This window comes from Triplophysa rosa, linkage group LG14, assembly GCF_024868665.1.
Source record: "Triplophysa rosa linkage group LG14, Trosa_1v2, whole genome shotgun sequence".
NCBI lineage: Eukaryota > Metazoa > Chordata > Actinopteri > Cypriniformes > Nemacheilidae > Triplophysa > Triplophysa rosa.
The window spans coordinates 13473715-13501367 of NC_079903.1; the positions used below are offsets into that span (position 1 = coordinate 13473715).

The 27653-nt window shown below is 37.4% G+C and overlaps 1 protein-coding gene across 2 annotated transcripts; it reads right to left on the minus strand.

The window, feature by feature from the left end:
• Window positions 1-393: 393 nt before the first annotated feature.
• mcamb (melanoma cell adhesion molecule b) lies at window positions 394-26946 on the minus strand. Of its 2 annotated transcripts, XM_057350478.1 has the most exons (17): window positions 26802-26946; window positions 8987-9105; window positions 8019-8265; window positions 7854-7924; window positions 7695-7782; window positions 7394-7570; window positions 6440-6567; window positions 6221-6356; window positions 6034-6146; window positions 5749-5890; window positions 5533-5660; window positions 4813-4969; window positions 4668-4709; window positions 3515-3553; window positions 2529-2655; window positions 1492-1600; window positions 394-1356 (listed from the first exon to the last, which is right to left on the minus strand). In XM_057350478.1, exons 1-16 carry the CDS (start codon window positions 26857-26859, stop codon window positions 1492-1494), a joined length of 1881 nt encoding a protein of 626 aa, XP_057206461.1. In that variant the 5' UTR covers window positions 26860-26946; the 3' UTR covers window positions 394-1356. The 2 variants fall into 2 exon arrangements, with proteins under 2 accessions (XP_057206461.1, XP_057206462.1); XM_057350479.1 differs by lacking the exon at window positions 3515-3553.
• Window positions 26947-27653: the final 707 nt, after the last annotated feature.

Below are 27653 nucleotides of genomic sequence, written 5' to 3' on the forward strand. Positions count from 1 at the left end.
TATAATTATACATGATAATTTATCGTTATAGTGGTAAACATTTATAGAACACATTAAAATTACAAACTGTAATTTTTAATAGAAATACAAGGACAATTTAAAAACAAGCAAATTCCACTGACAAACAAAATTTTACAGCAGAGGAAATTTAAAAATACAAACTTAATGCAGAGAACCAAGATTTGCAGTATAATGCAAGTTTTGTAGTATTCTGCTTTGGTAGGACTAAAGATACACTGCACACATTCTGGTGTGTATCTAATAATTCCTATTAATACTGCTTTAGATTTTATCTTAAAAAGAACTAGTATCAAAATATATCCATTGTGTTTCCGCTCTGTTGTACTTCTCAGATATGGCAGCCAAACATACACAAAGAAAGGTGAAAGGTAAAAGACCTAATTGCTTTTTAATGGAACACCTGCACCTTAGTGCACAATATTCACTTGCAGAACTTAAAAACGAGAAGAGCGATCATGTAAGTGATTCTTCATTTTTTACATTCAGTGCAAGTTGAGGACAGTAGGTCATCGTAGTAAAAAAATAAAGGCAAGAACTCAAGCACCAGTCCTGGCTGCTGTACAGTACACTTTCATTTTTCTCGACTTGAACATTAGTCCAAACATAACTCTGCTTTTATACAGAGACCCTTTACAGAAACTTAATTTGATATAGCTAATAAAAATACACAAATAAAAGCAAGTGAGAGGTTACATGAGCCCAAGATTATAAATATTTGTAAAAACTTTGGTCTGAGGTTTTTCCTCGCTAATTTTATTATTTATAGACCCTTGCGTTGCTTATTTTTTTCCAAAGAGGTCTATAGAAATTGCCCTCAGGCAGGATTGATCATTGGGCGGTTGTGATGCTGTTGTTCAGAACAGTTAAAATGTTTACAGTGGTAAAGGTGGTTCAGTGCATGGACTATAACATGATAGAGGTGAGAGCAGGTTCAAAACAGGCACATTGACAGCAAATATCAAATGAATCATTCCGGCACTTGTCAAACACCCCACAACAATTTTCCAAAAGTGTGCTGTTATCAAAACGATGTTCAAGCGTAATCTTTCAAATGCTGTCTCAGGCATTTTAAATAGCTAAATATATACAGTATTTCATATATACAGACCTCTTGGTGTTTGCAGATAATGTTATGTGAAATCTGATTTTAGCAAGTCAAATACAAAATATGGGCAGAATTTGGGCCCTGCAACAAGATAGAGGGATGAAAGTGGACACAGTATGTTGTGTGGTGAGGTCTTTGAGGACTCTGTTGTGAGGACTTCACCCTGAGAGTGTTGTAGGACACAAACTTCTTTTGTTTCCTTTCTTGTCCTCGCCGGTGTGGTTTTGGTGCTTAAAAAGTAAAAAAATAAACAGCTTTAAAAACCATGGGTCTTTTGTGTGAATCCACTTCTTAGTGGACATTAAGAGATACATAACAATGCTCTTCGAAAACATTGCAACAATGTACAAACTTAGTGAAATAACCTATTCAGTGGGTGATTTTTTGTCCCCGTTGACTCCCTGTAAAAGCACGGCCTCCTCAGATTTGCTACTCTTCATCCCAATTTCATCTTTATTAGCATTTTCCTTTGTGCTAGAGAAAAAACGTTGTGGCATTAATGTCTTTTTGCATCATGATGAGTTTAAAGCACATATTTGTATAATGTACATCTATCCAAACATTACTTTGGTGTGGACGACACAAAGCCTTAAAAGGGATAGTTCACCCCCCAAAAAAGAAAGAAAAAATCTTTCATCATTTAGTGTCATTCCAAACCTGTTTGACTTTCTTCTGTAGAAAGATATTGTGTTGTCTAATGCAGTGGTTCTCAAACTTTTTTGTTGTAAGGCCCCCTTTGTGTAGAGTGCATTGCTTAGCGGCCCCCCAAATAAAGACTTATAATCTTAAACTTAAATTTTTAATTAAACCAAGAAAATATTCAGTTAAACAATGCTAAAACATAAATTCTTTTGGTTGGTGGCGTTGTTTTTCTGATGTTTGATTGCACAAAATTTATGATAAATATCTATATTTCTAAAATGCCACAAAATCTGTGGCCCCCTGGAACCATCTTGGGGCCCCCAGTTTGAGAACCACTGGTCTAATGTGTTTTCCACAGAAAAAAAGTCATATACGTTTAAACAACATAAAGAGGAAAAAATGATGACAGAATTTAGATTTTGGTGTGAACTGTACCTTTAAATAAATTGTTGCAGCTGCAAAGTGTAAAGGTTTTCTGAACCACTAAACACACCAGTCAAATTGTTTAGGATTTTCAGAAAAAAATTGAATGTGACTGGGAATATGACTTTTTGCACATGTGAAAATATTAATAATTTAAATATCATCGCTGACCTTCTGAAACCTCAGATGTCCAAATTTGATGATTTTTAGGAAATTAAAAAAAAATCTGTACTTTATAAATTGCGTATTTTAATGACAATTCAAAGAAGCTAATTACGTCAATGTTAAAAATATTCCACACATCTAACAGTAAAAAAATTTCTAAACAAAAACATACAAATCCTGTTTTCCCGATCGCCCACAGGACAGCCTGCCTTTCTTGTACAGGAAGTAGAGGAAACTGCCCAGGATGGCGAGCAGGAGGAGGCAGATGATGACAACCGCTATAATGACTCCACTACCACCTGGTGGAACAAAAATTAAATGCAGGTTAGGTTTCGTTTATAGCCTCCAACGTCAGCTTAAGTTCACACCAAAGGTACTTTCAGTCATGATTTCTTATACCAGTTACAGCCTTTGATATATCCTGCCAGCAAAGTGCATTCTAATGGTGTGCCAGGCGTGAATGTAAAAGCAGAGATGATGTATGGTGTGACTTCATAAACATTCATTCGTTCTAGAAAGAATGACTTCTAAAAGGAAATGACTTGATTCATTCTAGAAGAACAGTGTTTTGTGTTCTTCTAGCTTAACTTAAAGCATACACTGTGAATTTTTTTATTATTATTATTTAAGTTACACAGCTGTCTTAAAATTTTGAGTTTATTCAACGTAAAAATATTAGTTATTACGTGAATTTGATGCAAAATTGTTGTTATTGTTAACATTTTTGAATTTTTGAAAGTTTTCAAATTTAAAAGCAGCCGGGTGACTTAATTTAAGTTAAATTAAACAACAAATCAATTTTACGGTGTAGCACCAGCAACCACCAGCCAAGGTCATGAGTTCAATTTCCAAGGATTGCGTGTATCAAAATGTTTACCTTGAACGTACAGTAAGTTGCTTTAGATAGCATCTTCCAAATGCATTCAAGCAAAGAGCAAAACCATGTAAATTGAACACACATATATGGCCATCGCTAAGGCTCCCCGGTCAAACCAGCTCAGTTACGAAACATATGAAGGTCAACAGAAAATGATGGATTTTACACAGGCAGGCTACATGTGTGGTCTGTGGAAGAGCGAGGCGGGTGATGGTGGAGGAAAAGCAGTCAGGCTGGTGTTGGCCTCAGGCCTTGACAAATGACAAAGTGGCAATACAAACCTTGTTGATGTTGTTTGGGTGGAACAGTAATTCCTGTTGCTGAGACAACAAGGGCTTGGGTTACGACACAGACACATTTTAGTAACATTCATATTTTTCCTGATACCACACGCGTTATCTTTCTGTCAGAGAACTCTTTGTTAGTCTCTGTTAGCTAAGTTTTGTTTTGGAACATCATACTGTAGCTGCTCTTGTCGGTGTAAGATGTTGCTCATGTTTATTTTCCTAACAACACGTATAAACAGTCTGTGTGATAAGGGCTCTGAGAATAGGCACCAGAAAGGTCAGCTGATATCCCAAAGTGTGATGGTCTGGTTTATCTCATATGTGCCCTGATGCCGAGCTCTCTGATCCCAGGAGGTCACCGACAGAGTCTGCCAGGCCTCATACGAAGCCTGTATATGTCCTAATGTGAGTCCAGAGACCACAAGAGACCACTTTCACCATCAGCTGCCGCCTTCTGTTACAGCGTAAAACTGTTTGGTGTTCAAACACACTCTCTTTGACCGATGCCTTTGAGTGTAGGTCAAAATAGAACACATCGGGATAAATAAACAACAGTGAGTAAAACAGCACTTCAGTCGCCCTCTCAAATGACTGTGTTTATGTCATTAAGAAACAGCTGTCTGTTTTATAATCTCATGATTGTGTTACAATTAAATAGCAGAACAGTGTCTCATCACTACTAAATTGGGTACATTATTCATATTTTTGCACACATCTGAACTTCTCATGAACAGTTTCTGGCTAATTTACAACATGAGCGTACGCATATGAATTCTCAAACTTCTTCCAACGTTGATGTGTTGAGAGTATTTTAAATGACCGGCTGCATCCCCAAGGTTAGTCATTTGCATAATACATGCTCAGCTCCTCTACATTTATTTATGAGGGCTTTTCACAACAGCACTTGCCCAGAGAAACTAGACAAGTGAAGCAAAAAAAGAACTTCACCGAGGTTTTGAGGTCAGAAACGCATTATGTTTAAAACTGTGTTAAAGGAAGCAAAGCAAATGATTTTATTTGTTCTTAGAGTTTTCCTTTAGTACATAAAGTTTTTGACATTGTGATTGAGACGCCGTGTCACTTTTTGCATAGTTAAAAGTATATTTAAATATCTAAACAGTTTTGGGTACCAAGTTTAAAGACCGACCTTTCGTGTGGGGGGCTGTCGTAGTCGTAGGTCCTCGTGCAACTGCGTGCAAGAAAAATTTGTGACAAAGATTAACATTTGAAAGTATCAATAATATAAGACAAAGAGTTTTTTTTTTTTTAAGAGAATTCTGAATTTATCTTACAGGTTGTAACATCACGAGAGGCGCTGGTTATCCCCAACTCATTGAAGGCGGTGCAGTTGGCTGTGAATTCAGAGTTGGCTTTGACAGAGATGATACTGAGAACACCAACACCCTTCTCATGGTACTCCACACTCGATTCAGTGAGAGGCTCGCCAGTCTATATAATAGTTTGTCACGGATAATATGATTAGGTTAAAAGTGAAATCCATAAAACTGGGATTCTTACATTGTAACTTGTGTATTTTAAATGGCTAATCTTTGAGCCCTGCAGTTCATGTTTAAAGGGATAGTTCACCCAAAAATTAAAATCTGTCATGAATTACTCAACCTCAAGTTGTTCCAAATCTGTATAAATGTCTGTATAAAGAGAAAGATATTTGGAAGAATGTTTGCCACTGACAGTTCTGAGGCATCATTGACTACCATAGTAGAAACAATTATTGTATAATGGTTTTGGTTTGTTGAACACAAAGGAAGATATTTTGAGGAGTTTGGGAAAGCAAACAGTTCTGGGGCACCTTTGCCTACCATTTTAATTTGTTCTATGGTAGTCAGTGGTGCCTCAGAACTGTCTGTTGCTAACATTCTTCCAAATATCCTTCTTTTCGTTCAGCCGAACAAAGAAATTTATACAGGTTTGGAACAAATAGAGAATGAGTAATTCATGACAACATTTTCATTTAAGCAATCAGAGACAGATGCAGAACGATGCAAGCATACCTGTCGGTCATTGAGGTGCCAGGTGATGTTGGGAATGGGATAGCCTTGTGCAACGCAGGTCAAGTTAACAGAGTGATCAGCCTTATTCATTGGACTGACAACTATCTCCTCTGTGATCTTTGGATTTGCTAAAGTACAAGGATTTAGAAATTATTAGCCAGTGAAGAACACTCGCACATCACAGATGTCCTGATTGGCACACACAAAGAGTCATACCTCGCACATTGATATGCAAAGACGTCTGTTTCTGTAGCTCAGGCAGGGAAACGACTGTGATTTTACATAGATACATCCCCTCTGTGTTTTGGGAGGCATTGTGTAACTTTAAAACATGTCCCTCTGACACACGTACTCCATCCTGCACAGAAACAGTTAAATAAATACACAAGCCATTTGAGCAATGGAGATTTATACTACTGAAAGGGTCTTCGAGGAGATTCGGGACTTCGAGGAGATCTGGTCTTGATTCCAAATTAATCAACACTGACGGTGGTGTTTTACCTTATACCATTCTGTGTGTGTGGACAGAGAAGCCAAAGCATTACAGGTTAATGTCAGATCTTCCCCCTGGTCCAGGACCCGCTTCTCTGGTGTCACCACAATTTCATCCAAATCTAAGAAGGGTGGTGTTGGTCAGTAGGATGAAAATAGCTGACTTAACAGCAAATGCGAAGTGATGTGTTCTTACAGTGTATCATGATATCGATGGAGTCCTCGACCTCCGTGTATGTGTCCAAGTTTAATATTTGACACACATATGTTCCGCTGTCTGAACGCTTGACTTCTTTAAAAACCAGCAACTCATTTTCTGATGAAAGTTCGTTCTGGAATGGACAAACAAGAGCTGTTGTTGAATCCCGCATATTATCCAATGTACACAGGTTAGAGTGAATGAAATATATGTTACCTTGTCATGAATGAAAGTAAAAATGGGCTGTGGGTTTCCATTTCCCTTACATCCGATCTCCACAGCGTCACCTTCTTTTAAAAGCTTTTCGGACGGATTTGCCCACATTGTAACCTCTGTTGTGGGGTCTGCAATAATGAAATGGAAGTTTAAAATGCTGCACGGTAAATGTTCGTCGACATGAAACATCATAGACAACCCATTTTGTCAGTAATGTTACACATTTTAAATGAGAATCAAATGTGACCCTGGACCACAAAACCAGTCATAAGTAGAATGGGTAAAATTGTGGCAATAGCCAAAAATACATTGTATGTGTCAAAATGATCGATTTTTCGTTTTATGCCAATAAAATATTCGGATATTCGGATATTAAGTAAAGATCATGTTCCATGAAGATATTCTGTAAATTTCCTACCGTAAATATATCAAAACTTTATTTTTGTGAGTGGATGCAACAAACTTCACTCGCTGCTGCCCGCTCTTTGGGAATTACCCACTTTTTGGTATCTTTGTAAAGCTTAGAATTTCCACTTTCGGGTTCATCGACTCTCCAAAACATCATTACAGCGGTAAGGCAATAGAGAGCATTAAAACAAAACTGTTTCTTCTTAGCACAACCTGCTACAGCATCTCTGATTACCGAATGTAAAGGCGATTTCCTCTTTTTTTATCGCAACAAACCATACATCAATAGAAAGCTTATTTATGTCTAAATCTGAAATTTAAAAAATATTGACCAATAAGTTTTCATGCAGATTTGAAACGAAATGAGGCTGAGTAAATGATAGCAGAATTTTCATTTTTGGGTGAATTATCCCTTTAAGAAGGTTCATTTTGATTTCGACTTACACAGGCTTTTTTACACAGAGAAATGCATTGGGCATTATGAAGCAAGCAGATTTTTATCCAAACACGTTATAGCAGATTTAGGCTGAAAGTATGTTGACTTACAAAAAACGGTAATGTTGATACGATCGGACTCCATCATTCGTTTTTCACCAGGGGTAAAGTAATTGACCTCACAGTAGAACTTGGCGTGCTCATCTTCCCTTACAACTTTTAGATGAAGCTCACTGTAGACTGTGAACAAGCCGCTAGGATTCTTCGTCACCCTATCCATGATCTTAACTGAAGAAGAAGCAGAGAGTTTGTTGTAGTCCAATACAATTACATTTAAACCACACAATCACATAGAAACTAAATTTGAAACTAAATCATAAGTGCTATGCAATGGTTTTGTTTTTGCATTTACCATCATTTGAGGACTGGAGAGGGAATGTGCCCCTGTACCAGGTGATGTTGGGTCTGGGGTACACATTGTCCACTTTGCAGTCCGCAACCTGAGTAGAAATACAATAATTGTGCCAAGTTCATGAAACTTTGATTTCCAAAAAATGGTTTTGACCTTTACCGTTGATGGCTTATTTTCATCTACAGAAATTCCATTGTGTGTACCAACAATCGCAGGAATAGATGGCGCATCTAAAGAACAAAGAGGTTTAGTATTAGGTTGTTCAGAATATGATGACAATAGGGAGGAAGCATTGCTTCTTTAAATGCACCCCTTTTAACTTACTAAAGACTTGTAGCTGAGTGTGTCCTTCACCCTGGTCTGCCAAGGTGTTATCTTTCACCATGCAGATGATCTCAGACTCATCGCTCAGTTGTACTTTATCGATAGTCAGAATGATGCTTCCCAGGGACTCACTGGAGTTATAAGAATGAGTGTAGCTGATCCGCCCCGTGTAGCCACTGTCATCTATCTCCCCACGTTCACCTTCAATGTGGAAAAGTACTTTGCTTCGCTCTCTGCCTGGTAATTTCTGTGCAAAGTAAAACATGCTGATGTTAAGATTATACAGTTTACTGATGAAATTTAGAAAAAATGCCCAGGTGTGTGTATACATATACAGCCGTGGAAAATATTAAGAGAGCATTTCAAATGTTCATTTAATCAGCATTTCTAGATGTATTATGGTCATTTTAGTCCAGTGTCTTTTGAATTTCAACAACCCATAAAGTCATCCAACTGCAATGTGAAAGACTGACAGCATGACAAGACGCATGAAAACTGTGATAAACATCAAGGTTATCACATAAAAATCTTTTCCTAAATACATGTAGAAATGTTACTGTTGTATTGCCTAATATGAGCTTGTTTTCATTGCAGTATTAGAGGTCTGAAAAAATACAGAGCATCTTTTCTGTTATTTTCACCTATTTCTCCACTTTTCATTTTCTGCAAATAAATGCAAATAGAAACCATATTTTTATTTATATAGTACATTTAGAAAAACTGAAAATGGTCTTTGAATTAATCTCTTATTTTTAATCTCTATATATTTAAGTATGGTGTGACAGCAAAAATGTCAGAAAAAACCTCTTGGTGTTTTATATCACAAATGTATGAATAATGTAAACTAATATATTATTAAGAGTTTGTGTTCTACATTTATGCTGTCACACCATTGGACACATTGTACTTTTTTTGTCAATTACCCTTATGACTTTACATACTGTACATATGTTCATATTTCATCTTACCTTAGACCACGTTATTATCATGGCCTTCTCATTCATATTGTATATACAGGGGATGCTGGCCTGGTTGTATAAAAAAACCTCCACCCTGTCCTCCATGCTCACCTCCACCAAGGCCCATGCTGAAAACACATAAACACACCAGGTTATTAATGACCTTCTATATTTTATAATATCTTTTAAAAAGGGTTAGAGAGATCAGTTTGTTCATAACGGCTCACTCTGAAAGCCCTCCAAAAATTTTCCAAAAAACAAATTTCATACAAAATTCCAGACATTGCGATCAAAATTTGCTAAGCACCTTCAAGGCTCATAACAGGGCATTGGCATGATCACTTCTGATTGGACGACTTCTGTTCCCAAATCAAATGCCTGATCTAGTGGGAACAAAGCCGAGAGAAGCGCTAGAGGAGATTATGAGTGGAATTCACTCAGCCCACCAGTGTCCACATTAATGTGTAGCATTCCCGAGCATCACGCCTCAAGAGGAAGAAAGACTCGATTGATCAAGGGAATAATAACCTACTGTTCCAAAGTGACCAGCCAGAAATGAGCTGTTCTCTCCCTTAAAATATCTTATAGCTTCTTGAATCTTGAGAAAAGACAGTAAAAACACCATCCTATGTTAAAATTAAAGACGAAAACACTGTCTGTAGCATCTGTCACGCTTGTTTGTTTATTTCTGTATGTAAAATTGTTGGCAAACATTTTAAACAATGGACTTGCATTTCCTGCATGTGGTCCTGCTGGCACTACAAGAGGATAATTGAGTATGAAGAAAGCTTTCACATTACAGAAATCTGATTAGGTTCCTTCAACAAAGGCATTTCCTGTGCATTAGCGACATCAGCTGAAGACCGACGCTCTTTGTTGTGGCCATCAAACCTCCGGCTTATTCATTCAGGCCAACATACTGTATCTCCACGCAGCCAAAAAGTAACACTTTAATTCTGATTCTCAAGGCTCATGTGGCATTAAAAGCTCTCTAAAATGAGTAAACCAGACCAGGGTGGGACTCCTGCTAACACAAAAAAAAAACATTTTAATCAGGAAATTGATCTGCAAGTTCTGTATAAACATCCAGAATTGGCCATCATTAAAACTATTATAAATCACAGATGCATGATCAGCAGACTTAAAAATATTAAAGAGATGGTTTACAATAAGGCTCCATTTGTTAACTTGTTGTATACAGTAGTTTACATGATCTAGCAATGATCAATACTCCTACAACCTTAAATAATAACATTTATCCAAATCGATGTACAAATGAGAGAGCATTTTGTCAGTAAAAACTAGTGTCAATTACTTTGAGACTACTTTCAATTTTGCAATCTATTTATAACAATTACAATGCAAATCAAAACATGACCATGGCGAATGTAAATCAGAGGATCAGTGAAAATAATGACATAAACTCTCTTACTGTACCTGTCTCTGAATTGCAGTGAACATGTACATAGTGCATGTGTTCCCTGCTGAAAAAACAACAGAACCCTGACCATAGAAAATGTATTGGATTGAATGGTTATAATGGGAATTGTACTGGTTTTAATTGAAACTAATAATGGTGTCTCTACTGGTATGTGATGGATTCTAATTGGTGGGGTGTTATCTGGCAGATTAATCCTATTGGAATAAAGCCCAAAACAAACAGGAATTTTGTAATGGTTTTAATTTTAAAAGCTAATGGTTCATATAGTGATATTTTAATGGAAACCAGAATTTCTATGATGGTTTCTACTGGGATTCTATTGTTTTTTTTCAGCAGTGTTGACACTAGTGCTCAATGGAATCTTTGAACTCAGTTTGATCTTTACCAGCTCAGTGTGGTATGACAAGCATTGTGTCACTCAGAAATGTACCATTCAAGGATTGAGTTATGACCTTACAGACATTCCTAATGGCATTTGAAGCCAGCCAAACATAACTGGGGCCAGATCAGGATCTTCTTCCCCAAAAAATCTTAACATGCAAAACCACTCTGAATCATTCTCACTCTCTTTACAATCCATGGCCTTGAAAAACCAACACAACTGTGAGTTTCTGTGCAACCATAATCTTAATGGATATGCAAATGCAGTACATACTGTATGTGGGTAAATTGAAGTGCTGAATCCAGCATCTCAATCATCGCATGGCTTCATTTATACAACGTTCATGGACTTACAGTATATTAAAAAACTAAATCCCTGCTGTACACGCTACCACATACAAAATTACATCTAATGGTTGGACAAACTTGTTTTTTATCGCAGACAAACAGACGTTTGTTTAATACTAATGCCGCACAAATTGTTTTTATTAGGGTTGTTTATTTGGCCTCACAGATCATGGAATGTGTGACTTGTAGTCAGCTAGTTTAGAGATTCTGCTGCCGAGGGAGATGACTTGTGTTTGGGACAACACACAGGAGAATTATTGTACCTACAGCAGGCACTTCACGAAGGCTAATGTCCATTGAGCTTGCTGGCATGACCTACTTCATCTCATCTAAGAATAACAGCACTCTATCAGGTGTTTGACATTAGTATGAAATAGTTCCAGTGAGGTTACATGCAATGGCCAAAGACAAAACATACACATTCATTACTAAAAACAGAACACTATAAAGTGCTCTTTTGCTTTCTAAAATGATGCAATTGGAAGAGATGACTTAAAAGTCCAGTGTATGAAATTTAGCGCCATCTAGCACTGATGTTGCAAATTGCAGCCAACAGCTCACTCCACCCCTCTTTTTCGAAGCACTACGATGTCGTCACGTTTTTGCTGAAGGAGAGCACATATTTACGAAATGCACTCTATAGAGCAGTTTGTCCATTTAGGGCTACTGTAGACAAAACATGGCGAATTCCATGTAAGGGGACCTGCGGTGTATGTAGACAGGAATAGCTCATTCTAAGGTAATAAAAACATAACGCATCATTATGTAAGGTCTTTATACACCCTGAAGACTTAGTTATGTATATTATTTTATATTGCATTTCTGTCAATAGATGCTTCAAAAATGTACAATCTTTGGCATACAATTTGTATTTCATTTGAATTTGCACTAGAATTTTAGACTACTTTCAATTTGCATGAGCGTATCACTTGCACTACCTTAGCTATTCTGACCTTTCTGTTAAAAGCAGTCCAGCCGTCACAAGTATCACAGTCAGACCTCTGACATCTACCCAGCTTCTCCATTAACACATACTGATCTGATGTCAGTCTTCTCTTCCATCAGTTCACCGGACAGCAGGTGGGCAGTGAAGATAGGGGTTTCGTCCCATTAAAGCCCAAGTGTCCTGCACTTCTCTGCATCCCAACTAATTACTGCCCTGACCCTAGCCTCGAACTTTCTCTTTAAAAGGCTTTAATGGCTTCTGAATGGAGTTCCTGTACTTTAGCATATAGGCTAGTGAATGACACGGACAAACTGTTGGCAAGCCTTAAGAAGAGAAGCCTAAGATACATGCCAATACTGGATGCATTACACAGTCTTTCATGCTATCTCAAGAAAGGATCTTTAAAAGCAGCTTAATGGCATTGAGGACATAATCGCTATTTACAATCCTGAAGTCTTACAATGAAAAAGTGCAAATATACTGTTTCCTGACAAGCAGTGGAGAGTTTAAAGGTGGAGTGGTTGATTTGGAAAGGTGCTAACTTTAGCCTGCTAGCACTGAAATTATAATCCCACCCTCTATTCGATTCGCCATCCAAAGCCACGCCTCCTCCAAACACATGAATGTATTTCGTAAATCCATGTAACGAATTACAAACTAAATCCATTAAATTCTTCTCGAAGCATGTAAATACCTGTCCAAAAGAAAGAGAGCAACCATGGTATCGTCTTTTAGACCCTTTTCCTGCCGGAGCTGTTTCCATTGTGTAAAAGCTGAACCGATGTTAATTCGAGTTTTTCCTCTTTCATGATCCAGACGTTTTTTCGTCACTGCTTTTTCAAAAACGGACTTTCGTTTTGTAGATTTACTTGTTAAGTTTGATTGTTGCTGATTGTCCGCCATTCTCCCTACATTGACACAGCGGACGTGAGCGCGCTGATGACGTTTGATGTCTGCGTGAACAGGGTGCGCAGGGGTATGCAAAATACGTTGGCTGAAAATGTACACATGACCAGTTACAGCGTTCGGCCAGAACGTTTTGATTGGGTGAATGTTTTTTTTGTCCTACGCCTTTCACAGACTATATATAATTATAAAAATATTATTTGACCACTATACTTCTTGATTGCTATCAGGTTGTAAAGAGATTTCCAACCAGCATGACAAAAAATGTTTCTGGACAGGATCACCTATCCTGCCTTTAAGTTTGACAATGTTTTATTATTATTCTCAAGAAGAGAGCTAATACATACAGAGACAGCTGTTAAACTCTCTCTCACACTCCCAGTCACACACCAGTGACCTACAGACCGGCCTGATGACAAGTCAGCCTGTTACCCCCAATCTTTTGACTTTACGGTCTGCTTGCAAACATAAAAAACACAGCCATCATAACAAATATGGACTGCATCTCTGGAGCGTATTTTAACAATGATCTCTGTGGACCCTTCCCCACGCCTCCTCCCATGAGCCCCCACTTCCCCTCCATCTCTTTTTCCCACGTCTGATGCAAACCATCTCCGTGGGTCTACTGCATGTTTAAGAGAAGCAAAAATAGCTGCCGATTTCTGGAGTATGGGAACAACCAGCGGGACATTATTTATGCTTCCTTAATTGTGATGTCAGAGAGTTCCATGACTGCCCCTGAGAAGTATGAAGCATGCAATGATGATCTCTCATTGGTGGAACAGATCTCTAAAGATAGCCTGTAACTCTGGAAGCAATTGCTGCCACCAGCGTGATGGAGCGCCGGAGTGCAGCTCATTCCTTTTTTGGTGCACTGGAAAGTGGCATGAAGCAAGTGTGCCAAATGACCCTCATCTACCATGTGACATGCGAGTATATGTGACCCTGCCTGTGAAATTATTTTATTTTCTACATAAAATCATATAAAGAACATTCTGTAAGAATATAACATTGATGTCTTTAATATTGACTGAGTAAGGCCATGTCAAAGATTGAAATCAATGTTTAGGAAGATAACTTTTGGTATTTTTGTACAAAATAATAAAATGTAGTGTCAATGAGATCATTCATTTTAGTATTTAAAATCTTTAAGTTCAGTATTATGAACACAACTTGAATATTGTATGTTATACTTTATTTATCATAAACTCCATAATTTACAGTGATAATACCGATTTCCATCATTGTTATAGCTATAACCCCTTTGATGCTCCTTATCGCATGATTTGATTTTGAGACTTTAGCCTAGATTTCACAAAGAGGGTCATATATGGGATAGCTTGATTCAACACATAAAACAAAGTGTGTATGTCAAACATCCTTTAATCTTCAGCAATGGAATGCAGAGATGCTGTGAAAGTGGAAGTCTTATGTTCTGAAAGCCAGAATAATCTAAACAGAAGATCATAGCAAACATTTCACAGCAATGTGCTGTCTTGCCCTGTAAATAAAACCTGACATGTGCCCCTTAAGTTCTTCATAGCAAAGTCCTTTCATCATAAAACATTTCATAATAACTCATCTTAAAACTACAGTATGAATCCTGTTAAAGGTCCAGTGTATGTAATTTAGCGGCATCTAGTGGTGAGGTTGTGAATTGCAACCAACGGCTCACTCCACCCCTCCCTTTCGAAGCACTACGGTGGCTGACACAAAACTAAGATGTCGTCACGTTTTCGCCGAAGAAGATAATGTATTTATGAAACGCGCTCTGTGGAGCAGTTTTGCTACTGTAGAAACAACATGGAGAATTTCATGCAAGGGGATATAAATAGCTCATTCTAAGTAAATCTAAAAACGTGAGCCACAGAATTCGTTAACATTACTTATATATAAGTTGGTATAAAAATACCAATGTAATATTAAATGATTAGATGATTCATTTATTTATTACCATAACTTGTTCGGAGTGGTTGTTTGTTCATTAGAAATATATTAGGCTAACTAATGCTGATTTTGAACTTGAAACATTAAAATGTACATTTCACTGCAACTAATGTTAATAAGTTTGGCCTTAGCAGACCCTTTTCCATACCTAAAGCCTATATTTGTATCGCCTGTAAATAAATTCGCACAGATGTTTTCTTTTGTTTGTTTTAAAACGCTCTGTAATTCCTTAGTTAGGCTACCTTAGTTGATTTTATTTATTGAGGTATCAAGCCTGTTTACTTTATTTATTATCAACATTATTAACAATAAAGCCAGATATTCTTGTCAGATCTGGGTTTTGTTACCGGGAGTTAGAGAAGAGCAGCGCATTTTCTCCGCTGTCGGATTGGTAACCGTCTGCTTGTTGAACAGATTTTCACCAGAGTAAAATAGACCTATATGCTTGTTTTTCTTATCAAGAACATGTAAAACAAAATAAACATAACCATATATCACAGACTGTCAATGTATGTTGCGTTTTGGTTGTTTTGTATGTTTGTTCTTTGTATGATTTCGCTTCGCGCAGGTTGAAATGCAGTTATGTATTTTTCTATTTCTTATTTTTTTTCAACGTTGCTAATCTTCTCAGCATTAAAAAACCTATATACCGGATATAATATTAGTGCATTATGAATATTAAATGACATTTATAAGTTTGATGTGAAATTGTGACTAAATAAAAACGTAACAAATTACGTCTTTATTAACAATATTTGAATATTCGTTTTTTATGAGCTCAAATATTCGAATATGAAACTATTGAAAAATGTCCATCCCTAATTCTAAGGTAATAAAAACATAACACTTCATTATGTAAGGTCTTTATACACCTCTGAAGACAATGTTATGTATATTATATTGCATTCACTGCACCTTTAAGACACTTTAGAAAATGGGGATTTCTTTCATAATTATTCAAATTGTTTACTAAATACAATTTGCTTCAATGTGAGTCCACTCCAAAGTGTGATCTATGAGTAAATCCCTGTCTGTGTAAACACAAACCCACAGTTTACTTCTAGAAAGTCAAGTATTAGTGACCTATTGTAATGCAAGCCGCAAGATCAGATGAGAGAGACTGAGATCTCGCCAAGCTATTCTCAGTAGTACAGCATAATGCCTGAAGATTATAATTGAATGCTCAGCCATCCTACGTATCATAATATTATTAGCAGACCTTTACAAATGTCTCAAATCAGTGGGATTATGACATCACTCCCTGAACCAGACAATGATTACATGCTGAAGTAAATTGAACAATTTTCAACAGAGTACTCTTGCCAAAATAAAGCCCCAGCTGTTCATTGACTCAAACACCATAGACAGTTCACTGTCGAATGGATAAAGAGCTATGAGCTGTTGTTTGGACACACAGAGGCCTTAAAATGCTTCCTAGATGTTTGGGATCTGCATAGATTGGTGTTTCAGGAAACACATCAATTATTAAGCTGCAAAAATGGGGAGAGAGAAAAAGGCGCCCATCCCTTATCAACAACATCAGCTCCCTTAGGAACATCTACTCCATGTTCACGAGCTAAAAGCTAAAGCCTTCAAAGCTCAAGTCATGTTTACTACCTACAGTAGATTACTTCATTGATGCAAATGGATCCACTGCAAGACTGTAAAAGGTTTCCCTCGAGGCTCCAGGAAGAAGATACAATCAAACGCAGCCTTAAATGTAATGTTTGAAGTATTGATCAGGGAATTCTTATTTATCTCGAGAAGAACAGATGTGTATCTTGTTAACATGTTGACAGCCGAGTTCACGTGTTTCCATTTCTATCTGACAACATTTTTCTGATCCCAGCTCAACACTTTGGCTCCGACTGTAAACGCATTGATCTGTTTGTTTCTCGACCAGTTCAACAAAGTAACAGTAGCTTAACCGGGTGGGGTCATGGGTTTCCCTTACAAAACAAAAAAATATGGGAATATACTGGAAAATATAATGCAATATATTAAATAGTACATTACTGTATACAGTATATTAAATAATACACTGACATATATTAGAACCAACTGATGACATAATCCTTATGTAAGTATGAAAAATCCTTATGTATTATTCTAAATATTGTACAATGTATTATTCTATATTTATTTAAAATACATATGAAATGATTTAATATATTGACAGTTAATATAAAGGAAAATATATTTTCTTTGTTTAAGGATTGATTGACCAAAGAAAGAAAGATGAGGAGTGTCAGAAATGACACAATGCAACTTTAAAACCAAGTAAACTTGGATTTACATCACTGTTGTGAAACACTGTTGTTGGATTTACATCACTGTTGTGAAAAAAACGCAGTCTTCATCACCTGCTTTAAACAAAAAAATGTGTAAAATACATTCAAGGACAACGGAATTTGTCAACGGAAACGAAACAATGGATTCAGCAAACACGTTAATGGCTTTAGGTGTACTGCTAAAAAATGAAAATCTGTCAGTGAATAAGGAATTAAATACGATATGTGAAGAACAACTTAGAAGGATTAGTGATGGTATGTTACATGGCAGGGTTCTAGTATGAGGTTCACTGTGGAGGACACACAAGAGAATCTAGTTGGGGGAGCAGGAAACGGTGAGAGAAGTCTCTTAGGAATGCCTGGCATCTCTGGCCAACATGATGGTTGGGATAAGATGACCATTATGGGGCACCGTCAGTCCCACAAGTCCGACACACCACAATTCAAGCTCTGTCATCAGCCACTAGCTCCACAAGTGTCCATTTCACTCACGAGTGGGAAAGGAGGCACCGTTTGACAGAGATTAGGCACGCCTGCACCAGACCAGCATATATGCAGAAGTCTTGTCTACAGAATGACAAAACTATTTCACAGGTCACGAATGCTTAACTGAGAACACTGAGGGATCTATATAACTCTGGAAAAAAAGGTTAATGGGTTAGGGGTCTCATTACACTAAAGTGTAAATGCCCTCCAGTCTTATAATGTACTAAAAAGTTTTAAGATATGACTTAAGTTCATAACTGTTCCTAAACTGAACCCTTAAAGGAAAAACACAGATAAGATGCCTCAGATATCTCATTTATTTTTCCTTGACATCAATAAGATTAAATGGAGAGCAAATGGAAACTTTTGCCTAAATCTGCTGCATCTCAGATATTTCTCCTGAGATCTGGAGAAACCAAGAGATCTCATCTCAAGAAATCTCTCAAATGTCACCAATAGGCTTACGAAACAAACATTATGGGAATGTACTGGAAAATATCATGCAATATATGAAATAATACATTTCCATATGTTGGAACCAAGTGCTTATATTTTTCATTATATGAAACGTTGCAATGTTGTGTATTGTTATATATTGTACACTCTTTAAATGGATGTGTTAATTTTAACACATTGTTTGTGTTATCCTAATTAACACATTATGTGTTATTTTTAACACATTTTGTGTTGATCTTTTTAACACAAGTTGTGTGTAATAAGTGACACAAAGCATTAATGTGTTGGCCTTAACTGAACACAAGAGTGTTAGAGTGTAACATATTAAAAATGTGTTATTCTTCACATTTATTTAATCATACATTATGCCCCGGTTTCACAGACGAAGCTTAAGGCTAGTCCCAGACGTAATGCACATCCGTAATGTTGTTTCTAAGGCATTTTAATAAAAGCGACTTAAATAGCCTAAATTAACTAAGGCATAGTCCTGACTTAGGCTAAGCCTTGTCTATGAAACCGGGCCTAAATGATTTAATATATTGACAGTTAATACATAGGACTATATATTTTTGCCTAAGGGCAAAAGACCTCAACGATGTTACAAACTGAGCTCAAGTTTGCCAATTCTGCAATCAGCAGTCAACATTGTTGAGGATTTTAATATAAACTCAAACATCTCTGATTAAATTGACCCATTTACACATTAATTATGAGTGACTATCAAAACAGACCTGCGACCCCTGTTCTGAAACACTTTTCTAGTTCATATAGTTTCTAGTTCAAGTCAAAGTACATCATCATCTTTTATCTTGCTGCCAAAGAAACCCCTGATACAATTTTGTTATCCATATCTGCTGCCAGACTCCGGCATAATCCCATTTCTATATTTAGTTTAGATGCGGAGACATATGCTCATGTGCACATTTTAAAGGTGTTACAGTCTGAAATCCTCCTCAGCTGTGTGTTTGTGAAGCACACTCCCCATCCTTCTCACCATCTCACTAATACAGTAAGTGTGTCTGAGACATCTGTGTAACTGTATGTACAACCAAATTCACATCACATTCAACTTAACTTAAAACATGGTCACAATTTAGCTTGCAAATACAAGGTTATTCATGGTGAAGTGTGTTTAATGTTTACTGTAGGTTCATTCCTGTTTTCCTGTTTGGCTAAGCGGTTCTGACACGTCAAGATCAGGATCAAGATTAAAAGATTACTTTGATCACTGACCCTGTTTTTTCACACCCAAAATCATGGCATTGCCTTTTTTACAGTTGATTTGAATGTGTTTTTTGAAACTGCAAACATAGCTCAAAATACTTGCATTATATGGACTCTCTGTCCTCACAGACAAAAGTAAAAAAAGAAAAGTAAAAAAATAATAATGTCATTATCAGATTCTTTATTGAGTGCATTATGGACTACTATTGCATACCTCATATAATGTAGTTTTAAAAGACACAAAATTAAAACAGCAAAACAATATGAAATATTGCATATTATTCTAGAGACTGAACATCGCCTTAAGCAGATTCTTTTCCTTTAGACTTCATTGTCTTTCCTCAGGCCTATGAAATTTGAACACATCCTTAATCTAACACTCACAGCCTTGTGATTATTAGCAATTGAACATACAGACAACATTCTAACTTCAGACAGCTGACCAGTCATAAAAGTATAACAGTCAATCGTAAAACTCTGTTTACATCCAAACCGTCTTCACAAGATGATCCAGAGCTCTGTTCAATAGCACGTACTTGATAAATAGGTTCAAAACACCAGAAAATCAAGCTGATAACAATTCCGATTTGCGTAACAGCCTTCAAATTGAGCATGAAACCATAACTGATCAAATCTGACCCCTGACAGCAAATATACAACAGCATCAGACAGCATATTCTAAAAAGCGTCACTTGCAAACAATAAAAGTAGTTTAGGCTCAGAAGTGTTCAGATATTACCTGCCAACAAAATTGTCTACGTTAATCAAAACTAAACAAACTTAGATCAGACCTTTGCAAAATAATTGACATAAAATCATGCTCTGACTTTATGCATTCTGTTTTTACGCCACCCAAGTGTCAAACCGCAGACAGAAGTGGCATGAAGCGACTGATTTTACACCACATCTGCAAATGTTATTGATATGAAAAGATCCATTAAAACAACTCTCATAGAAGTCCATAAATCATGTCATGAAGAAATGCCTGTTAAGTATGAAAAATCGCTATATACTGTGGCACATAAACCGTGACCCATTCATTGTGTAAGTCTAATACACAAAAAAACAGCCGTAAACTGATTTGTCCTTGAGCAGATAAGCAAATCCATTTAAATATACTGTACATGCACCACACATAACAATTATCCATCAGACTGTACATGTATAACGTAATACTGTATCAGAAGATGTAGCACAACATGAATGGTTCTGTATTGAGGTAATGCAGATGGGGAGCAGAATGTTAGAAGCAGTTACATTATGGCACAGGGCCAAAAGTGAGCAGATTATAGTTCCCTCTGAGTTCTTCTGCACAGCCTCCAGACCTCCAGAACAAGAGCTGCATTCAGGCCTACAGAGTTCCCCGAGGGCAATCCTGTGGGTCCAAACCATTTTCCTAAATTGTAGAATTCAGTCTCTCACCAGACTGTTTCCTCTTACCACTAGTACATATGTTCTGGAGGATGAATTAAACGACATCATCTTTAGACTGAATCCTTACAGGAAATGTCTAGTCATCTTAAAGGAACAGTACTCATACAAACTGATAGTTATGTTTCTATACAGCTGTTTGTTTTTGTAAAAGCAAATAACAAAAAAATCTATAACATAACAATATCATGGCAACATACTGTATCATGACCATGTTTTTACAAATTGTGTAATCATACACTCCCCGATTGGCCTATTAAAACAATCAGGCTGAATCAATGAGTCAGTGAATCAGGAAGGCAGAGGTTGAGTCTGTTGAGTCAGAGAATGAATGGATGTGCGTTTACGGCTCAATGCTTAGCAGGGGAGGTGTTGTGGGGGTTAAGGAGGGAAGGGGTGTGTGAAAGCCGAATGTGAACGGATTCTGTGATCATTTCAGTGCCAGGTGTGTGCAGCTGTTTGCCGGACCTCACTACAGAACAGAACGGGTGAAAGCAGAAGGTTATGAGAACCTCCCCAGAGATTCCAGGTCAGTTTCAAGTACATCAAACAGCTTTAGCTGCACTGCAAAGATAAAACATTCTTGATGGCTATTTTTGTCTTGTTTTTCAAAAAACCTATACTAAATAAGAAAATGAAAACTTCACAGGACAACCTTCATTCAGACACCTGGCAATTCTTCCCAAACACACTGTCCTATTTGTATGTGTAAGAAGAGCACCATACAGAAAAAATTAAGTGTGGCACAAGCTACTTCTCTTTCTAAACTACACCGTAGCTTTAATCATGCGACTTCTGTCATTTGGTGTCCTGGCTAGAGCTAAATAACTGCTGCTAATAATATTGCTATATTCTGGAAAGCTCTCCACTCACAGCTCCTATGACAATCTCCAGCAGCACAGACTGTGACACTGTGGTCTCCACATTTCCGTAGTGTAGTTAGTCATGTACAGTTCCCATGTACAACTTTATTGTGGCTTTCTTTTTAAAAAACTATCTTTGTCTCACTCATCTGATCCCCATGTTTATGGTCTTTCTAAAATCAAAAATCAAAAGTAATTCAAAATGATAGTTCACCCCAAAATGAAAATTCTGTCATCATTTATTCACCCTCTTGTCATTTCAAACCTGTATGACTTTCTTTCTTCTGCAGAACACAAAAGAAGATATATTGAAGAATGTTGGTAACTGACACTCATTCACTTGCATTGGTTTTGTGTATATACAATAGGGTGGGTGTCTTCTTTTGTGTTTTGCAGAATTTTCATTTTTATTTCACTATCCCTTTACATTTTAAAAGAACGTGACTTTTTTCGATAAATGTTTCTGCTCATCAAAACTGCAAATGATAGGAAATAGACTTTCCTCCCATTTCTAAACTTAAGTTTATATAACAACTGTTTAATAAGGGTGCAGGGCTTTTTCCAACAGCAGAGATCTGGATTCTGTCTTCCTAACCATAACAATACTGCATTATCCAGACACATATTTATAAAACCCTGATAGACTCAGAATATCATAAGAAGGAGCAGGTTTTATCTTCTGTTATAAGGACAGATATTCAGAGTCTGGATATAGATTTACATTGGAAAAGCAATTCATAAAGCCCTAAGCATGCAAATGATTCCTGGAAATGGAGTGGCAGGAGGCCACACTGGAGAGTCTCTAGATCTGAGCAAAGACAGAGAGATGGATAAAGGGGAAATGACTCTGAGTTGTGCACAGTGATTATATCCTAATGGAAGGTCAGCTGCAATCTATCACTCAAATAAGTCAGACCCAGAGTGAATCTTATCAACAATAAACACTACAGATACACCGTTTAATAATACACGCTGCATGTGAGGTGCAGAACGCAAGGCATGCGCTAATTATCATGTGACGTGTGAGGCGACCACTGCTTCAATGTGTTGGAATTCTTTTCTGATTTGTCACGGCACAAGATTCAACTGTGTGAACTAAAAATGGGAAGCCAAACACTGAAAAACAAAAAAAGAACAAAGAAGCTATAAGTTCCCAGAAGGCATTGTGGCATGAATAAATAATATGGTTAGTTATCTTTATGGTATTACACAAAGTCAACTGTCCTCCTCACCAAACAAGTAAAAACAATTAAAGGGATAGTTCACCCAAAATCTAAAATTCTGTCATCATCTACTCACCCTCGAGTTGTTCACCAAACAGTTCTTGGCCACCACTGACTACCATAGTAGGAAAAATGCAACAGTAGTCAAAAGTGCCCCTGAACTGTTTGCTGTCCCACATTCTTCAAAATATCTTCTTTTGTGCTCAACAGAACAAAGAAAATTACAAAGCAATTTTTATGGTAGTCAATGGTGGCCAAGAACTGTTTGGTTACAAGCATTCTTCCAAATATCTTTCTTTGCGTTCATCAGAAAAAATAGATTTATACCGATTTGGAACAACTTGAAGGGGGAACAAATGATGAAAAAAAATAATTTTGGGTGAACTATCCCTTTAAAGGCGCAGTTCTTGAAAATCAGCTGCCACTAGCGTTGTATTATAGTTTTGCAACGAATCTCTGAGTCATTTGCCCACCCCTCCCTTTCGAATTACGACGGTGGCCGCAACAGTAAAAAAAGATGTCGTCTACTGAGACAGCGGATAGCAGTGATACAAGCAACAATGTTTCTTTGCAAAGGTAAGGCAATTTATTAACGTAATTAATTATTTAACATTTATTCTATTGCGTAAGTTATTGTTACAATTCTATAATTAGATATATTTCTTGCGTGCTATCTAGTACACGCTGAGAGTAGTGAAGTATCTAAAGTTAGCTAATCGTAAATAGCAACGCTGTTCAAAGCGTTTGATCTGACAGTGACATAGGCAGTTAGGTGTAAGTTAGTAGACGTTTGTCTCCCCCTTTGTAAAGTCAGGAACAACCGGAGTACGTACCGCAGGGACGGAAAAACATTATTATTCTGAGGTTATATGGCCATTTGTATATAATGCTAACGTTACCGTTTCAACAAAACAGTTGTTTGGTAAACATTGAAAAAGTGGAAACATTGAAAATGTTGAATTATCTTACCAGTCTAGCAGAAAACAGGCAACTTCGGCGTCGCCTTGAAAACATTTGTCTTTCAACAGTGCCTTCCATCTGGTAATAGATACACCGATGTTTATCCTGGATTTCTGCCGCCGTTTGTCTCTAATTCGTCTGGCAGCATCACGTTTGTGCTTCTTTGACGACGGAGATTCACGCTCTGTCGGCTCTTGTGCACAATACGCATGGTCCTCCATTTTATCAAAACTTCTAAGACAGAACAATCAATTGCTTCAGCTAGACGACGACTACTCCTCCACCTCTCCGTACTACGACTTACTACTTTGTGCGTCTTCAACTCAGTGATGACGCAAGCTGCGTCTAAAAACACACACGAAGACCAACATATACGAAACGCGCTCTGTAGAGCTGTTTGTCCGTTAGAGCTTACTGTACAAAACATGGCTGCGCAACATAACAAATTCCATGTAGATAGAGCTATGTAGATACAACTGGTTTATTCTAAGGTAATAAAAACATAACTTTTCATTACGTAAAGGTTTTATACACATCTAAAGACACAGTTTTGTATGTTATATTGCATTTCTGTTAATAGATCATACAAAACATCCCCACACTGTACCTTTAACTTCTGTGAATATGTGTGAGAAATTCTTGTTGCCTAAAGTAAGCATTTTTGAACGCAGCTTTCTGTCAGCATAACTGTTAATAAATTAGAGAAATTATGGTAGAGAAAGAAATAACTTTCTTTAATTTCCATACATTCACTAGTGTCTTTTACCTAACCTGTAACCCACATAAACGATAAATGGATTGGAACAAACTGACAGAGTTATATAAACATTTGATCAGGAACAGAGTTTTTGAAGTCTGACTTTCAACAGTAGCCCTGCTAAGTGGACTTCCTCACTTCCTTTGGACAATTAAGAGCATATCTGTTCTACTACATTATTTCGTAAGACCTCCATGTAAACGCACAAGAAACCTCATCTTTGAGAGTCCGGACAAAGAGTGTAACCTTTAACCCTAAATTACATGGCGTCAAGAAAGGCACTTTGTTTCTCCATCTGGTAAATTGTTAAGATCCCAGTCTCTTTATGACCCATTGAGGGAAGCATCTCTTTATACCCTGCACATGAAAACAGCTCCACTCACAGAAGCTTTGTATAATTTGTATAACTTCACACATGCCACGTTGAAGCCAGTCAAAATCTGTACACCAGACAGCTGCACAAGACTTAGAAGGCACTACATGGCATTTCACCACACCATACTACCAGAAAAAGTTCACATGTAAACATCGAACTTTATAAATGTGCCCTCCAATGGAGTGGCAAAAATCAGAGCAAGCAATAAAAAAGCTGAAGTAGATAGTGAGATGATAATTTACAGTGTAGCGTAATATATATTTTGTCTGTTTTGTCTTCACTACTGGGCTCAGTTCAAGCCGGAATTGTAACTCTACAATGGCTCTGACTATGGGCTACATTTCCCAGATAGAAATCAATAATAGGTTATGATGACCTAATAGTTTATGCCGTTAAAATGCAGTAAACACAATAAGTGCTATGCATAGAACAACCAGAAATACACCAGGGACAGTCCTGGGCAAATGTACACAAACAAAATCTGCTTCACAGAAACAGATTTAATTCATTTATCTTCTTATCTATATTGGCTTTGATTGTTTCTTCTGGAAAAGCAAAGGATAAATTACCTGTTTTATCTAACTCAGTTTGTATATTAATTGATTTTTCTAACTCAAACCCGCCATCATTTGTGTCTATAAATATGAGACCGTATCGAAAACTACAGAAGGATGTGAACCCGACGATCTGAACCAGAGATAAGACCACAATGTAAAAGGTGTGTAGGTCAGGAAACCAGCTACTCTGGAGAAGGAGGAAACTACAACAAGAGTGCAATAAGAAAAATATGAATGGCTGTCAACGGAAGAGGACGTAATTACAATAAAGAATAAGAAAAACGAAGAAAGCGCGAGGAAGTTTGCCCCAGATGGGGAGATAAAAGGGAGAATGGAAACATCACACTATGAACTCATACTTCAGTCAGCAGATGCTTGGGAACAAAGAAAATGCCGTTTGTGAGGATGTACTGTATCCTTTCAAGTCCGCCCTCACTTCCAACTATACAAAAAATGCATGCCACTGCAACGTACATTCAAAGCAGTGTTTCAAGTTACAATCCAGTGACTAATTACAGATTATCTTGTGATACTTAAAATTATGATCTAACGTCTCGAGGTCTGTGAAGAGAATGACACAGACCTCTTTTTTCTTTTGACTTAAGCTTCAGCAGTTAAGGAGATAAGAAAAGGTTCAGAAACCTTACATATCTACCACAAATACAGAAGTTTATTTTTGCATGTGGGGTATTTGTATGGTAATATGTGTAGCTTAATCCATTCATATAACTTTCAGATCCTGACTGCTGTAAAATCACTAAATTATTCACGCATTTGGCAGACGCCATTTATTTTGCATTATACTATACATTCGTATCAGAGTGTCTGTTCAATCCCTGGGCTGGAGAACCCATGACCTTGGCATTGCTAGCACCATGCTCTAACCACTGAGCTACTGGAAAGCATATGTTATCTATAATCTATACATTATTCTATAACTCTCTGTAGTACGATTTAAAACACAAATTTCCACAAAAAAGTTGCAAGGGTTATTTCATTGCACTCGATTACAAAGCATTTTAACTGTTAATACCGTAGATGCAACATAAATTGTGTTAACCTGCACAGTGCAAAAGCATTACATGCGTGACAACATCCTCGTGAATTTCTCACGAGTTAAGAAACGCGCATCAGCGACACATCAAACTAATAACAACAATACCTCTCCATAAACTTTCCTCGTGGCTATTTATACCTGCCACTGGCGTGCTGAATGAAACCTTAGACTTACTTTTACAAGTGAGGACGTGAAGTCCAGCGACCAGCAGAGCGACGTAACGGGGATCCATGTCTGTCCGCGCTCTAGCCTTGCGTTTGGTGCGTGCGAGAACGCCACAGAGTCTCTATAGATGAGCAGCAGAGAGGGCAGATGTTCGCAGAGACCGCGCGTAAAGTGCGCACAGATCTGGAGGAGGGGCCTTGTGGGCTGCGCCCTACTACACGCCTTACAAAACTAATGCACTTTAAATATGGATAAAATGCAGTAGAATTTATTTACATTTATCATATGATGTATCATTAAGAGTACTAAACATGAAGTAAGATTTTCATTATGAAGACATATTTCAGATATGGAGCTGTGCTTGACCGAGAACGCAACAGGGCCATGGAGCCTGAAGCATTCCAGCCAGAGCTTTCTATACTCATCAAGGGTCATTATAAATGCTATTGTTCTTTATAATGAGGCTTTTAGTCGGCTTACTACATTGACTTTATATGAGAGGTCCGGCCTCAGTGGATGAAAAACAGATTCAGTTAGCTCGTAATACAATCATCTTTCCAGTTGACTGCCGCTGAGAACTAATCACAAGACAAACTAAGGGATATGTTTGAAAATAGGCTGAAGATTTCCCGTGAGACAATAAAGTCTAGAATCGGTTTGACATGGTTTATTTCTTTACATGACCAACTAAATCAAATCCTGAGATTCTCAGTTTCAAGTCCAGTGCTTAATATGATCAAATCAGGGTGATATGTAGGTGGGTCATTGACTGTAGTGTGTGAGTATGATGACAGCTGTGTTCAGGAGGCCTCAGGTAATGTTTGCTCACCTGGAGGAGAGCACAAGTGAGGCAATGTTCTA